Genomic DNA, 14,654 nt, shown 5'->3' with positions numbered 1-14,654 from the left:
ACACAAGACATCTTTAAAGCAAGACCAAAGAGCGAGAAAAGTGGCAGAAATTCAGCCAGAAAGAGCTTGAAGAGGCAAACGGTGGAAGAAAGGCAACTTCAATAGCTGCCAGCAAATTCAGAATCCTTCTGTGTTTTAGCCTCGTGGGAGAACAAGAAGAGCAACTCTGAGCACCACCGCCATGCCGGCGTTTCACACAGACAGAGACAGCAAATGAGCCACAAAGACGTCACCGCCGTCACCATTAATCCAGTCTCTTTCTTTTGCCTTTACCCACTAAAGGATAAGGAGCAAGGGGATCTTTTTTTTCTTCATATAAAATGTACTTTTTTCTTGCACCAGGGGTTTTGTCTGCTTTTACAGCAACTGTTTCCGAAAGACGACCGTGACTTTTTAATGAAGCATTACATACTCCAGTTTTTACGTTAATGAGGTGTCAACCAGGACCTTTAGATCATGGGTTTTCTCTGCACTAGCAGACTTTAAGAGGATACATTTACCTCAGATTATCATGCTACTGGACTTTCTATGAACCCTGTTTTCTGACATGTTTGTGAGGTCGAATGTGTCACACAAGAAACACAGCAAGCACTTTATTAAACTATCACTAAAAGTCTTAAACTGTTGGTGGTGCTAAAGGAAAAATTTAAATCACAGATTTTACAGCAGTGACCAATCACGGCTGCCATGTGTTTAGCTTTTTCTTCCACAGTGTGTAAAAAGTATTAATTGGTTTAAAGGTGAGAAGTTGTTCACAATAATTTTTCAAATGTTTAGCTTACACTTCAGGGTGGTGGTGGTGACGTAATGCTCCGTACTTTTTGAGATTTAAATACCACACATATCAAAAATGTTACAGAGAAACAGACACAACCTCCAACATCCTCATTAGTGTCAGGTATTTTCACTGTTTCCCTGCTGAAAGGTCAGGCGAATGATAACAGTGTCAGTGTAAAAACCAAGACTCATTCCTCGCCTACCTTCCCTCTGGGAAAAATACACACATGCTCTCACATCACACACACACACAAAAAAAACATTAATGGCCCACCATTACTGTCTAAGCACCTGCCTGGCCCATGTTACATTCATCCTACTCATACATTCATTAGTGTGTGTTAATATATTCAGGGCTAATGGGGCGAGTATGAAAATGCACTTACAAGGAAAAATGCAATGCAGCTACGAACTACTCTGAGACGCAGTGACTTCCTCCCATATGGATGCACACAACACTTGAAGAGTGCGAGCCTGCGCAAATATTTACTGGAGTTTTGACAGAGACTGATGGGGAGATTAAGATTTGGGAAGCAGTAAATATAAATATATCAAAATGTTGTCTTTTCTCTCCTGTCCCCAGTGATTGCCTGCAAAACGACTCGTTTTATGTAATTCCCTGCCTGCATACATTTTTAACCATGTAGCCCTGAATGACCTACTTGTGTACATCGTCGTGTTTTTACCCAGGTGTACGTGCTGAGCGTCAGACACATTCTCTGTGTTCAGCTTAGCAAATATTATCTCACACCCAACTTTACTAATACACATATAAACAGACTATAGCACATCTTTAATATTAATGGTAGATTAAGTGTCCCCGGCTAACAGCCTCAGTAAAGAGGACATAATGCAGCCACTGGGGATAAAAAGCTCAGAACTATGAGTCAAGGTCACTGTTATAATTCAGCTCCAGCATTCAGTCCTACAGGGAAATTTGAGTGTCATACGATAACTCTATTACCAGTTTAATGACAAAAATATAATACTATTTGAGTGGAAATGAATCTGGGGCAAACTGTGTAGATGTAGTTTCATATTATTGCTCATATATTTTGTGTAATTGTGCCGCAGATCTTTTTATTTGTACAAGCAAAATCCCAAAAAGTTTTATTCACAAAGATGGCCTGACACTGATCCCAGGGATTTAACTCAATTGCATAAGCCTTAAACGACATGCATAGAAAAGCCTTAGAGATAAAGATGTTTCCCTATTTAGGGACAAGTCTGGTAGCTTAATCTGCATTTTGATATGAACGAGATTAAAGCGATCCTTTTAAACTTTAGGTGAACGTCATTTCTTCCTGAAATTTCTGGGCCCTGCAGTGCAGCCATGCCTAAAATCTCTAGACAAAAAGAACACAAGCAGAAGAAAAGGGCACATCAGTTTAAAAATGGAGCTAAAAATGCCTTCTCCCTCCCTACTGGGAGCAGCAGGGGTCAGTCTGGAGTGGAACTAAGACCAACTCGCCCATTTAAACAAGTAAAGACAAATGAAAAGGGCACATCAATTTGGAATGGACGCAGGCCTAAGGTCTCTTTCTCTGCTCAGTGTCTGCCTCCCAGAGGCGGTATATTAGGCTGAAAGGGGCTCCATGGGGGCTAGGTGCATCACTAAATAATGAACTCTTGGCAGCACAATTACTGAGCATAATGACTGCTTTCATCTTAACAGAGAGGAACTGCATGTACTTGCGAGTATGAGCGTCTGGGTGTGTGTACTTTTGTGCATATTCATTTCTGGTTGTAATCAGTCCCTGAGCTGTTTCTTATTTTCCTCTATATGACCCTAGAGAGTCTGTGAGCCAAAAGAAGTGCAACGAGATGAGAAAACACAACATGCGTTCGGGTGTGTGTGTGTTTGCTGGTGTATTGCTGACTTACGAAGCTCGCCCACTTTCAGAATTTCACACAGCATTTTGGTCAGCTCGATGCTGCTGCGGCCAAACGGACACTCGTGCTTGTCTTCTCGACTGCTGTTCTCCAGGACGATCTAGAAACAGACAATGGAATAAGACCAACAAGTGAATATGAATAAATATATATTTCTCTACTCGGTGGTTACCAGGCTTGCAATCAGAACTCCATTCTGTGGCAATAATCATGTCTAAACTTGACATGACCATACAATATTTTCATTAATTGACAGTGTCATAGCAGAAGTCATTTTACCAATAAATGCTTTCATTATGGTAGGAAGTATTATTTATTCCTTGACCTTATTTGACCCCTTGCAACTATCTGTTAGGAAGCAAAAAATAAATAAATTAATTAAATTTAACAGCACAAAAAAGTCACTCTAATTATGTGGATGGTTGCAGCACACCATGAATGAGGCCATCAAGGTCCCAATCATTTTAGCTGGTGACAGTTTAATTTGGGAAATTGACGGCTGTGTTTTGTCCTTCTCTTCAGCTGATAAGGGCTGAGATAGCACATCCCTTTCCTCACATTTTAATCCAGACTCACACACACACACCAAACATAAAAACAACACACACAGGCCTGCTGCGTGTCTGCAGTCGACACAAACACCATCCCATCATAGGCAATTTCTAATGTTATACTTAATCATATAAAGTCACTGCAGAACTGACTGATGGTGAAAATAATTAAATAAGTTCTATTGTCTGGGCTGAGCAGCTTCATGAAATACGATTTTAGCTGAAAGAAAAATTGGTAACGAGCCAGAAACTACAAATGAACGACTGAGCTGGAGGCAAGAAGGTTTTCAGGAAGCAGTGGTGACGAGGAGAAACATAACACCATAAAATTCACTGAGCTGTGCACATGTGTGTGTCTACATGACATGACTGCATGTAAAAATAAATAAATAACTATACACTTACCCTGATGTAGGCATCTTGGTGATGTCTGGCAAAGTACAGCATGTTGTCCAGAGCCAGCATGCCCGGTGGAATCTGGGTGAAATCCACAGCTGGATTCACATGGTTCTAAAAGAGAGACAGAGGTGCAGGGTGAGGCATGTACGCAAACTTCCAAAAACTTTATTTAATGTCTAAGCTATGATCCACATGCTACAGACTGGCAACATTTCTGAGTTAACTAAAAACCCTTATTGTGTGTCTACCATATTGACTGCAACTTCAAAATAAAAGCCCTCTTTTTAAGCCTCCAGTTAACAGCAATGTGACATTTCCCCCAAATACATGAACAACCTTCTGTTTAAAAGGTTTCTACTACATAGAGGAGACCTTTGGACAAACATTTCTCCCATAGCATGTAAATAAGACATACAGAGAGACACTGCTTGTGACACTATCATACATTATTCCTCCCTGACAATTCAGTTGATTACAACCTGGGATTCACATGTAAACACGTCACTCATCTTGAGTGTAAAAGGTGACACAAGATACTGAAGAGTGGAGCAGTGGAAGATGAAAGAGGAATGGAGGACACCAAGATTTGGCTCATCAGTTTAGTAATTCTGTCTGACAGGGAGCAGACTTATAGGCTTAAAAAAAGAAACAGACACCCTGGCACATGCATATGATAAAAACAGACTCATGAAAAATAGCATATGCAACAATCCCCACTTAAAAGAACCTGAAAGCATTAAGAAGGCAAACAAATTATCTCAGCAGTGAAAAGGTCTATCTAGGGAATTATGGCTTGTGAATGTGTGTGTGGAGTGTTTGTGTGTCCGCACGCTGTCAAGCGTAGAAAGCAGACTGAGGATTTTAGGTTGGGTTTACTCCGCACACTGGAGACAAGGCAGCCCAATTGGCCTTATCTTTACTGAGCACACTGCAGTGGGAGTGCAGATGGGAAGAGCCCTGAAACAGCTCTGGGCTTATACCAAGCCACAGACGGTTTACTTCAAGTTCTTATGCTATAGTTAGACCACTGCACGACACAACACGAAGACACACACAGGACGTGCACAGACAGGAGACTGAATGGAAAAAAAAGTAAACAAACAAAAATAACTCAGGAATAATGTGATTACAAACTGACAACATCACAGTTAATGAACATCAGACAGAAAAACACACTTCATGTTCTTGGTTAAGCATTATGAAGCCCTCACCACAACAACAACTTACAATGAATCCGAGCTTCTTGTAGTCACGGGTGTACATGGACTTGCGCTTCTCAATGCTGCCGCTGTTGTTGGGCTCACACTCCACGTCAAAGGCAATTCGCCGCAGTTCAAAGATGATGTCCCTCTGAGCCTGCACACGCAGAGAGGAATATTAAAGTACTACTCATGAATCCATCTGTCTTTCCCTCCATTCACCGTTTTATAATTTACGAATGCTTCAGCCTCATCTCCGCTTTCTGGGGTCTTGCAGTGCCCAAGGCAATCTGGCCAACAGCCAATTCTCTGCACTGTTTTTATTACTTGGCCAAACCTTCAATAAAAATTGTTTTTTTAAATTGTTGGATGAATCTGGCCAAACTGCCCAAAAGATGTTGAATACGAGATTAATGATTGTTTACTACTATTGCATGCTCAGCTGTCATCCACACAATAATAATATCCAAATAACATCCTTACTAAGAGCAAAGGCATGGCAGGGATATTTCCCAGGAAGTTTTGAATATAGTATAAACTAATATTTCTCATAAATATCTCATATTTTGTACCATTTTTTATATTTAATTTAGGGTTTAAATGATTTAGGTTCCTCAGATAGCTCATTTAATTAACTACTATACAAACTCAGATGGACTAATGGACTTAGTTTCTGATGCTTTTTTGTGCCACTGTTGCATTCACCCATCCATCATTCATCCATCCATCTTCATGTCTCTGCCTGCACTGCACACACCTGGTCCTGAGGATCCATCTTAGTCATCATGCGGTCCTCCAGCAGGTTGAAGGTGAGCACCTGCAGCACGTACAGCTGATGCGCCATCTCATCGTTGATGGGTGTGTTGCTCCGGATCACATTCTGTGCAGGACATAGGGACAAACAAGCAAAGTGAGGGAGAAAGGAGGGGGAGTTTTAAGGTCGGAAAGGCAAGGAGCAGATTTTGGAGTAAGACGGCAAGATATAACAAAAAGGAATAAGAGGATTTGGGAGTGAATGATGAGGATTAGAAGGCAGAAGTCGGATGACGGAACAGAAGAGGGAGAAATGAGATTTCACACAAGGGACACACGATGAAAGAAATAAGAAGGAAATAAAAGGGAACAGGTGTTAGAAAGAAGGTACAGTAGATAATAACCAGGGAGGTGAGGCAGAGGAAGATATGCAGGTGTCACTTTCCTTACTGCTGGAGCAGAGGTTGAAACCCGAACACAGAGTAAGACAGACAGACGGATACGCTGAGGAGGTGAAGAAGGGACTTACACTGAGAATGATGGAGCGCAGCTGTTTCTGGGCAAGGATATGGGCCATCTCCTACACAGGCAGAAAGAGAAGGAGGGAGCAGGATCAGGCATAATAACACTAAAACAAAAACACTTCTTAGGATAGTCTATGCTAGAATGAGAAATTAAGGCGGGCAAAATGAAGAAAAAAAACGGCCATGGCACACTGCAGCGAATGCAGCGACAGGCTGTGAAAACAAAAAGGAAGCCATCCCAGAAAGGAACTTAACAAAGGGATACTAAATGGACCAACTAATGTCTTCTACAGTGCAAACTACAAAGTGTGCTAATCAAGGTGCACTTACTGTCAAGGGACAATTTAGGATGTCCACAATGTGCTCATCAAACTACCAAATCGTGTGCAGAGAGGAAACAAAGTCAGAGACACAGAGAGGGGGAGTGAGTGAGTGTGGAAAAGAAAGAGTTTGAGAGATGGTTAAAAAAATCATTTTCTGTCTGCTGCAGCTTGTGGCGAGAGAAGGGGGGGTGGGCAACAGAGTCAGCAGAACGGTGGAGGCTTGGGGGATCATAATAATGGCAGAACTGATGGTTGAGTCCCTACTACACACACACAAACTACACACAACAGTTTTACTGTCCTCTCACATGTTGCTGCGTAATAATCATATTACCACATATGTATGCAACCCCATAACTTGTGAAAAAGAGGCTAGCACTGCAGGATCTGTATGTGCTTACATTTGTATGCGATAGAGCTGAGAAGCTCATTTCTGCCTAGTTTGTGTGCTGCATAGGGGAAAAGCTGTGTGTTAGCATCATTCATTATTAATGTCAAAGTGCATCCCTGGACCCTATGGTGCTGATGCAAGGGATCATGTGATCAGCTACAGGGCAAAGCATGACATAGGTGTGTGTGTGTGTGTGTGTGTGTGTGTGTGTGTGTGTGTGTGTGTGTGTGTGTGAGAGAGAGAGAGAGAGAGAGAGAGAGAGAGAGAGAGAGAGAGAGAGAGTGGAGAAATGGGAGCACCGTTGAGCAGCAACATCACTTTGACAGAAGAATGAAAAAAAGAGCACTTTTATCATTTCTGCAGCAGCTCTGCAGGTGTGTCATAGATTCTAACAGCAAATAACACACACATCACAAAAAACACTAATGATTATGATGTGAAGTGATGTACTGCACTGCGTGTATGTGCAGACACTGCAGCCTCACCTGTCTCTTCTCCTCAGGAGCTTTGAGGAACAGAGCATTGATGACAGCGATAGTGTAGGTCTGAATATCCTGATCAGTCCTGTAATCAAAACGGCAAACAACAAATTATATACATTAAAAAAAAAATCATTATCACCTGTCCATGTTGTCTGAAACTTACCCCTGAAGATGAGGGATGAGCTGACCAATGGTGATCTCCTGTGCCACCTTGTGGTAAAGATCCTGACTGTTGAGCACCATAGACTCCAAGATGGCCAGGGAGCGCTGCAGCACTGCCGTGTCCATGGCCGACTTGTTTACGTAGCTGGCAATCTGCAGGTTCAGAAAGCATGAATTATTAAATTACAATACATACACCTACGCTTCATGTCACCACACTGATGAAATGATACATTATTTTTAGACATAAAGAGATGCCACAGCAGGCTTGATTACTGTATGTGGAAAAAATACAGAGCTGCTAACCTTGTGTTTATTTCAGAGGTTGTGAAAGTCATTACAAAGCCTTTCACAGCCAATACACAGTGTGACAACATCATGACTACTAGTTTCTCTTAAACTCTGGTCCTGTTTAATGAGACATCTTCTTGGCTGACCTTCTTGATGAAGGCCACAGAGAAAGTGTCCCAGGAGACGATGCCGTGATCCATCAGCTCCACAAAGGCCGTCAGAGTGAAGGACAGCAGGTCACCGAAACTACAGGACAACACACACACAGACACACAAACCATAGGAAACTTTTCTATCTTCCAGATGGCTTGGAGCAGTGTATAGCTGCAAAGCCCAGATGGCTTGGAACACAATAAAGAAATGAGCGGTCAGCAGAAAGAGAGGTGGCAGAGAGGACGAGGGGCAGATGAGCACAAGTTCTGTGCTGCAGCCAGGGTTGCTGCAGAAAGGCAGAAAAAAAATACAGAGACAGAGACAGAAGAAGAAGAAATGAAGAGGTTTGAAATGCAGCAGCGAGGGCCATCAAGAGCCGGGCAGCACGGGACGGCGTTCAACCAGGAGTGGAAAGCTACATTAAAGAGTCATGCAGTTACACAAATATCAGGAGGAATAAATTGCTGTGTATGAGTCACAGGAGACCAAAGCAAGGAAGACATCAAACAGCTGATGTGTCACGTTACTGCTGGAACGTAATGAAAATCAGGAATTATAATCAAATAATGTTTACAACTCAAAGCGAAATAAAAAACACTGAGGTTACTTTTGCCATCCGCTACCTGTTTATAAATGTTTTATAGTTTTTACAACACTGACCTCTACTGTTTAAAACTGGCATTGCAACAGTGTACATCTCTTGTGGACCATTTTTTTTACTTATATGACATAATCTCCATACAAACCAATGGAGCCATAACTGGGAACATAAAACATTTAACTGGTTTTTATTTTAACTTTTGAGTTTATTTGCTGAGCTGTAAACCTGCCCTGAACATGATGGATTGACAGAGGGCATCATGGGTCAGTACTGCTGCATGGTAGATGATTAGTGAACAGTCGCATGGACAATTAGTAACCCACAGCTGAAGAACATAGATGCTGTTGCAGGCAGTACTGGGCATTTAGATGAGTTATGACACAATCATAGAGTATTGTTGTAAGAGGACAGATGAGTGGCGACGGACAGGTGATAGTCCTGTGGTGATTAAAAACTGTTAGCTAATGTAGAGAAAAGGCAAGTAGCAGGCTCATAGTGAGCGCAGAGAGCTCCCATCACCCTGAACACCACTGTAAAGAACACCAAGATTTAATGCACCTTATCCACCAATAGTAACTATGAAACTTACCCTTTAGATACAAAATCAACAATTATTTTTTTTGTCATAAATCTTGGCTTTCTTTCAGTCTGCGGTGAAGATTTAGAAATTATTTTGTTCTGTTGCCCAAAACCACATGCAAGAAAATATAGTGCAGCACTGATTTCAAGGTGGAAGCCCGTAAACAGCTACATGTATATATAAAAAAATGTTCCCATAAGGCACTAGGGATCAGAGTCTTTATCATGCAGACTCGGCCAGCAGGTTAGGAAGGGCACAGAGCTAATGACGTTACCCAGTCGGTGGGGGGGTGAAAGGGGAGGGGCTTACCAGGGCTTCATAATCTTCTGTAGTTTCTGATAGCGCCTGAAAAAATTTGAGAAACTTTGGTGTCAAAGGTGGGAAACACACAACAAACATGTCTCAGCTAGAACAGCAGGAAAACAACACAATCATTTCATGAGGTCATATTATGCTATGGAGCTTTCTTTGATACTGTACAAAGATAACACAGCTCCTGAACTGCCTCTCTGTTGGCACTTCATGCCTACTCGCTCAGCACTTAATTATGTCACCATATAATATATTTGCATAATGCCCACACACTGTAAAAGAGGGGGAAAACACAGGAAAAGGAGGCTGCAGGAATGAACAGTATGAGGTAAAAACACAGTATGCAAACCTATGGGAGGAGACCCAGGATTAAACTATGAACCATAAACAAGCATAATATGTCCTCTTTAACTGTAACAGCTGACATAGGTCAGTCTGCTGGGAGGTCCGGTCACCTGCACAAAGTACAAACAAAACTTTACACATACATTCAACCTAAACATTCATGTCCAATTCAGCACAAACAAAACCTGTGCACCGATAATCCTATTCAGACACTGAAGGCAAGTCTGAAAAAAAGTTTGAAAAAGCAGCTAGCTGCAAACTTTTACCCACACAGTGAGAAGCTTTGAGCTGAAATGGGAGTAAAATGTTGCATAAGCTTTACTCGCCCTCCTGGATTTACCACTGAACAGCAGCCACATAACAAGCAAAGACATTCCAACATGGATTTACTAAAAACCTAAACTATGTGTGGAAAATACTACTGATAATAGATGGATTTCAACTAAAAGCAGATGTCTAGATGTAGTTTTAATTCATCTGTACATGTTTATCTGCAAACATGAGGAGCCATTGGTATGTTCCAGTTTTTCACAGCCATCTTACTCCTGACAAATTATAAAAGCACAAAACCTAAATTATATTTACATATTATATTATATACAATTCCTGGATATTTTATATTTTTAAATAATCCAAACTAAACTGAAAAAAATGAACCTTGTTGACTCTTTAAGAAAAATATAGCACCTCTCTTTCCCCATTGTTTTGACTATTGTTCTTGCACTGTACAATCTAAAATCAGTAGTTGGGCGTTTCAGTCAGTAGAGGGCGTTATCGGCCTTTTACCTTGTGAAAGCTCATGTGGGCAACAGCAGCCAGTCACCTCATTTCCACATTAATACAGTACGGCAGAAGCATTAGATCACCAAAGCCCTTTAGAGTCTCAAACACGGAGGCTCTTGAATTATTACACTTCACCAAGTTGGGTGGTAGGCGCACTAATGAGTGTGTGTGTGCGTCAGACAGTGATACCTATCTGCACGTCTGTGTTTCATAAGCTCCTTCTGTTGAGAGGAAAATGCAGCGAAAACACTCACCCTGCTCACACACACACACACACACAAACTCTCCAGCACTGAATAACTGATGTGACAATTTACATAAAAAAACATACTTAATCAAAAGAGCCAGGAGCTGAGTGGAGTCAACATCAGTGCTGCTGTTATAGCTTCTTGCAGTAAGATCAAACAGGGTCAAATATTTGCTAATTTGAACATTATATTAGAAAATGGGGGAGAGCAGGCTTCAGTGATATCCTGTCACATTACACTGGGATGCTGTGGTGTAATTCACAGAAACAGGAGAACATTAGGTGGCCTCTGCTGAGAAGGAGACCTTCAATATAGAATTGAAATTTGAACCTTTATGTGCAAACTAATCTGGTGCAGGACAGACCTGCAGCTGCAGAGGTTCAGTAAAAAGAAATGTTTCAAATGAGTTTGAGCCTTGAAACCACAACAGACCAGTGTGGCTCTTCAACCTTAGTAGTTTAAAGGCGCATTTGACAGTGTGTGATTACATCCTAAGTGTGTCTGTGGTGCAAACTTCTTATGCAAGCAAACAATACCTTACCCTCTCTCCTGGGGGGAAAAAGGGGGGGTTGGATAATGAGAATTGTGTGAAGCAGAAAACGAGCAAGTCCCGCACGGCTGCCTGCTGCTGCCCGCCCTGCCAGTTTGCACCGTATGTCTGTACTTGCACTGTAATTCACCCCTTAGTTTTGACTCTGGCTGCCCCTCTTGCACACACACAGTATGCTACTGGCACACACACACGCACTCTCCTCCCCTGGTATCACGGCTGAGAAATTTCACCTCAGCAAAAAAAGTCATCGCTTTAACCTTCAGTTGAGACGATCTCCAGGGGCCTCCACCCCCCTTCAACACACACACACACACAGACACGCACACACACAGACACACAGACAGATGAGTTGAGATTTTGGATCTGCTGAACAGTAAAAAAAACAGCAGTGCAGAGCCCCTTTTCACAGTGTAATATCACTATCATGGCCAACAAAGATGAACAGGAGCTGCTGGGCATTTACTTCACAGACACTTTCTCTCTTTTCAGCACAAACACACCTGGCTGACACATTTAGAGGCAGTGAGGAGGTTATGGTGCAGCTCTGGATCCTTTGCACTTAGCCTCTAAGCTACAATGTGCTGTAAATTATGTAAATGTTGTTTATAGGTAAGCACAACATCAAGCATGTTTATTTAATGTCCTGTTAATGATAGCTAACACTATACACCTACTCTCATTTTCTCCTCCAGGTAAAAGGCAGGTCAGTCAGTTTTAATGCTCTGAATATCTGATGAGCAACTACACACAGGTCTCTTGATAATCAGATCAGTGCAACATTTCATATCTCCCATACGAACACTGAGCCACAAAGAAATATATGAAATAAAAAAAGAACATCCAGAAATTATTAAAATGCCTTCCTGATCACATTCATCTGACAAAGAGAAAAGACCGAGGGGAAGAAAATGCTTCAATTCAAGGCAGCTTAAGAGAGTAAGTTGACTTACTCAGTCCCACTCTCCACCATCTGAGTGAGCAGGGAGATGCCGTCCAAGTTGATGAACTCCTGGGCAAAGGTGATGTCCCTGGATGCATTAGCCAGGTCCTTCAGTGCCTCCAGCTTGGCATCCATACTCGATGACTGGATCCGTTCATGAAGCTGGACTGCAGTCTGATACTGGAGGAGAAAAGGGGGAAGAAAAATGACACACATGCACACAAATATTTGTACTATACCTATAAAGTATCTGTCTGTTATGAGAGTTATGTACTATGTATGACTCTTACAGGAGAGGTGGTCAAACGCAGGATGGAGCCGTTCTTAATGTCGTTGCGATTCTGTGGAGGAAGCACGAGCAGAACTTTGTGTGACCTTGAGGTGCTTTTATCTTTGCTGCTGATGCCTGCGGTTAAAAACAGATAACCAAACCTTTTCTGTGATGTAGAAATTTGTCGCATCAGCAATCTGCAGAGCAAAGTTTTCATGGTTCCCCAAGGACCACCTAAAAAAGACCGCATAGAGAGAAAACACACTGCATGACTAGTATTAAAAGTGTAGAACATCTTTAAAGTAGAGCTAATAGGACCCCCAAGTATGGAGACACTAGGAGGAGGAGGGGGGGTGTCTCTAAGAAAACCATTGGATAATCAGTTAAAAATCCAAGAAGACATGCACTGAGTGCACACATACAGCAGACTTACCCCTCACACACTTCTTTAATGATGGCTGAGAGAGGCTTTTTCTGTCAATAAAAGCAGAAACTACATTTAGATCAAGGGTCCGGCACTGAGTTCCTAAAAAAAACAGTCAATTCAGAGCAGGCTGCAATTATTTTATATTGCAGTACAGGCACAATGAGAGGCTGTTCTTCAGGAGTCGGTATTTGTCCTTGACCACGTCTGTTGCACCATTTTATTCATCATTATGTGTGCATTTAGCCAAGTACAATATTAAATGGCAACCTTGTGACGTTAATGACATATTTGGAATACAGTGAAATGAGGTCTATTAACCAAGTGTGATGCAATGATAGTGTCCGTGTCATTTAAAGGTGGACACTACACATTCCCTGATATTAATCGACAAACAGCTCTACTTTTAGAAGATGTTTTGGCACACTTCATTTAACAGCGAGCCAATCAGGAGTTAAACCATGAGAAAACGAAGCAGCAACCAAAGAGAAGGAAAGAAGTTTTAATGAAGAGATCATTTAAAAAGCTGGAGGGATCAAATGAAAAGTGCTTTTAAAGCTGCAGAAGCTCAGATAAATCAGCCTCGGCTGGCCCAGTTCTGACCATTGTTTACTTTAAATTCTGCCTTCTGTGAGTCTCCGAGCTTCATGAAGGCTCAGTGCTCAATTTATATCCAAAATAGTAGTTTAAACTGCACTCTTTTCCATTAGTCAATGTTTACACCTGAGAGAGTGTTTTAAGAATGTGTTTGAGTTGTTTAATCTCTACAGCACATGCAGGCACCAGCACACGAGTCTGTGGCAAGTTTAAACACTAACATGCTGTAAACACAGAGAAACTCCATCAGCATAAATCATCATAACATACTGATCACATCACTGTATTGTTCTCTGGGGGTTTAGCCTCAAGAGTCAGAGAAAGGCTGTTGTGATAGAGACAGGCTATAAGGGTGTAGGAAGAAGAGTGTGGGCTGTGAACAAAAGCAAAAACAAGGAATTAAAGTAGTGGGAAGTAAACAAGTTTAATAACATTAGAGGAAAGCAGGAAAGAGTTGATGAAGTTATGGAGAGCAGAGAGACACAGAGGAGGAGGAAGGACTGGAAGAAAATTAAGTACAGGCAAAAAGTACACAGTGACAAATATCTGGAGTGCGTGCATCAGCAGTGTCAGTCAGTTTTAACTTAATATCTGCTCCCTTTGCTCTGCTGTCCTCTCGCAACTCTCTGAGACTTGCAGTATTTGAGGATATTGGCCAATCAATACACACAAAAACAAGATAGGTTTTTTCTCTCGGTTGGCCAGGGAGTCCCAATTCTTCTTCTGTTCTACATAAAGAATACTCTGGTATTGTTTTTGCTATAAAAACTTAAAAATCTAAGAAATTATTAGGAAAACAAGAAAAAAAGGCAAGCAGCAAGTCATCACTGCCACCTTTAAATAGATAAAGCTAACAAAGGGGACAGATTCTAGACCCACCTGAAAAGCTATTTTCCCTTTCAGTGTTAATGAGTTCTTCTGCTGTGTTTGTTTAAAAGCAAACTATTAAAAAAAACACACTCAAAGCTCTGGAAGTATCTTTAAAAAACACAAAGCTAGCCTGTGTTTGGCTTTTTCCAATGTGAAACATTCTTATTATTTAAGTAAGTGGATTATTTTACTAAATAACAAAACACTATATTACACAGTATTTGGCAAAAGA

General features: G+C 41.5%; 1 protein-coding gene across 5 annotated transcripts in view; it reads right to left on the bottom strand.

Annotated features, from left to right (window-relative positions):
* Nucleotides 1–14,654, bottom strand: part of elmo1 (engulfment and cell motility 1 (ced-12 homolog, C. elegans)) — a 73,979-nt gene that overhangs the window by 32,646 nt on the left and 26,679 nt on the right. For all 5 annotated transcript variants that reach the window (XM_028431209.1, XM_028431217.1, XM_028431200.1 and 2 more), the window contains 13 exons: nt 12,965–13,005; nt 12,693–12,765; nt 12,551–12,601; nt 12,271–12,440; nt 9,389–9,424; nt 7,892–7,991; nt 7,456–7,607; nt 7,296–7,374; nt 6,102–6,152; nt 5,577–5,699; nt 4,848–4,976; nt 3,627–3,731; nt 2,662–2,770 (listed from right to left, as the gene is read on the bottom strand). In XM_028431209.1, coding sequence (XP_028287010.1) covers nt 2,662–2,770; nt 3,627–3,731; nt 4,848–4,976; nt 5,577–5,699; nt 6,102–6,152; nt 7,296–7,374; nt 7,456–7,607; nt 7,892–7,991; nt 9,389–9,424; nt 12,271–12,440; nt 12,551–12,601; nt 12,693–12,765; nt 12,965–13,005 — 1,219 coding nt within the window. The remainder of the gene's footprint in view (nt 1–2,661; nt 2,771–3,626; nt 3,732–4,847; nt 4,977–5,576; nt 5,700–6,101; nt 6,153–7,295; nt 7,375–7,455; nt 7,608–7,891; nt 7,992–9,388; nt 9,425–12,270; nt 12,441–12,550; nt 12,602–12,692; nt 12,766–12,964; nt 13,006–14,654) is intronic.

The sequence above is a fragment of the Parambassis ranga genome, chromosome 2 (assembly GCF_900634625.1).
Source record: "Parambassis ranga chromosome 2, fParRan2.1, whole genome shotgun sequence".
Lineage (NCBI taxonomy): Eukaryota > Metazoa > Chordata > Actinopteri > Ambassidae > Parambassis > Parambassis ranga.
This window is presented reverse-complemented; position numbering and strand designations above follow the sequence as displayed.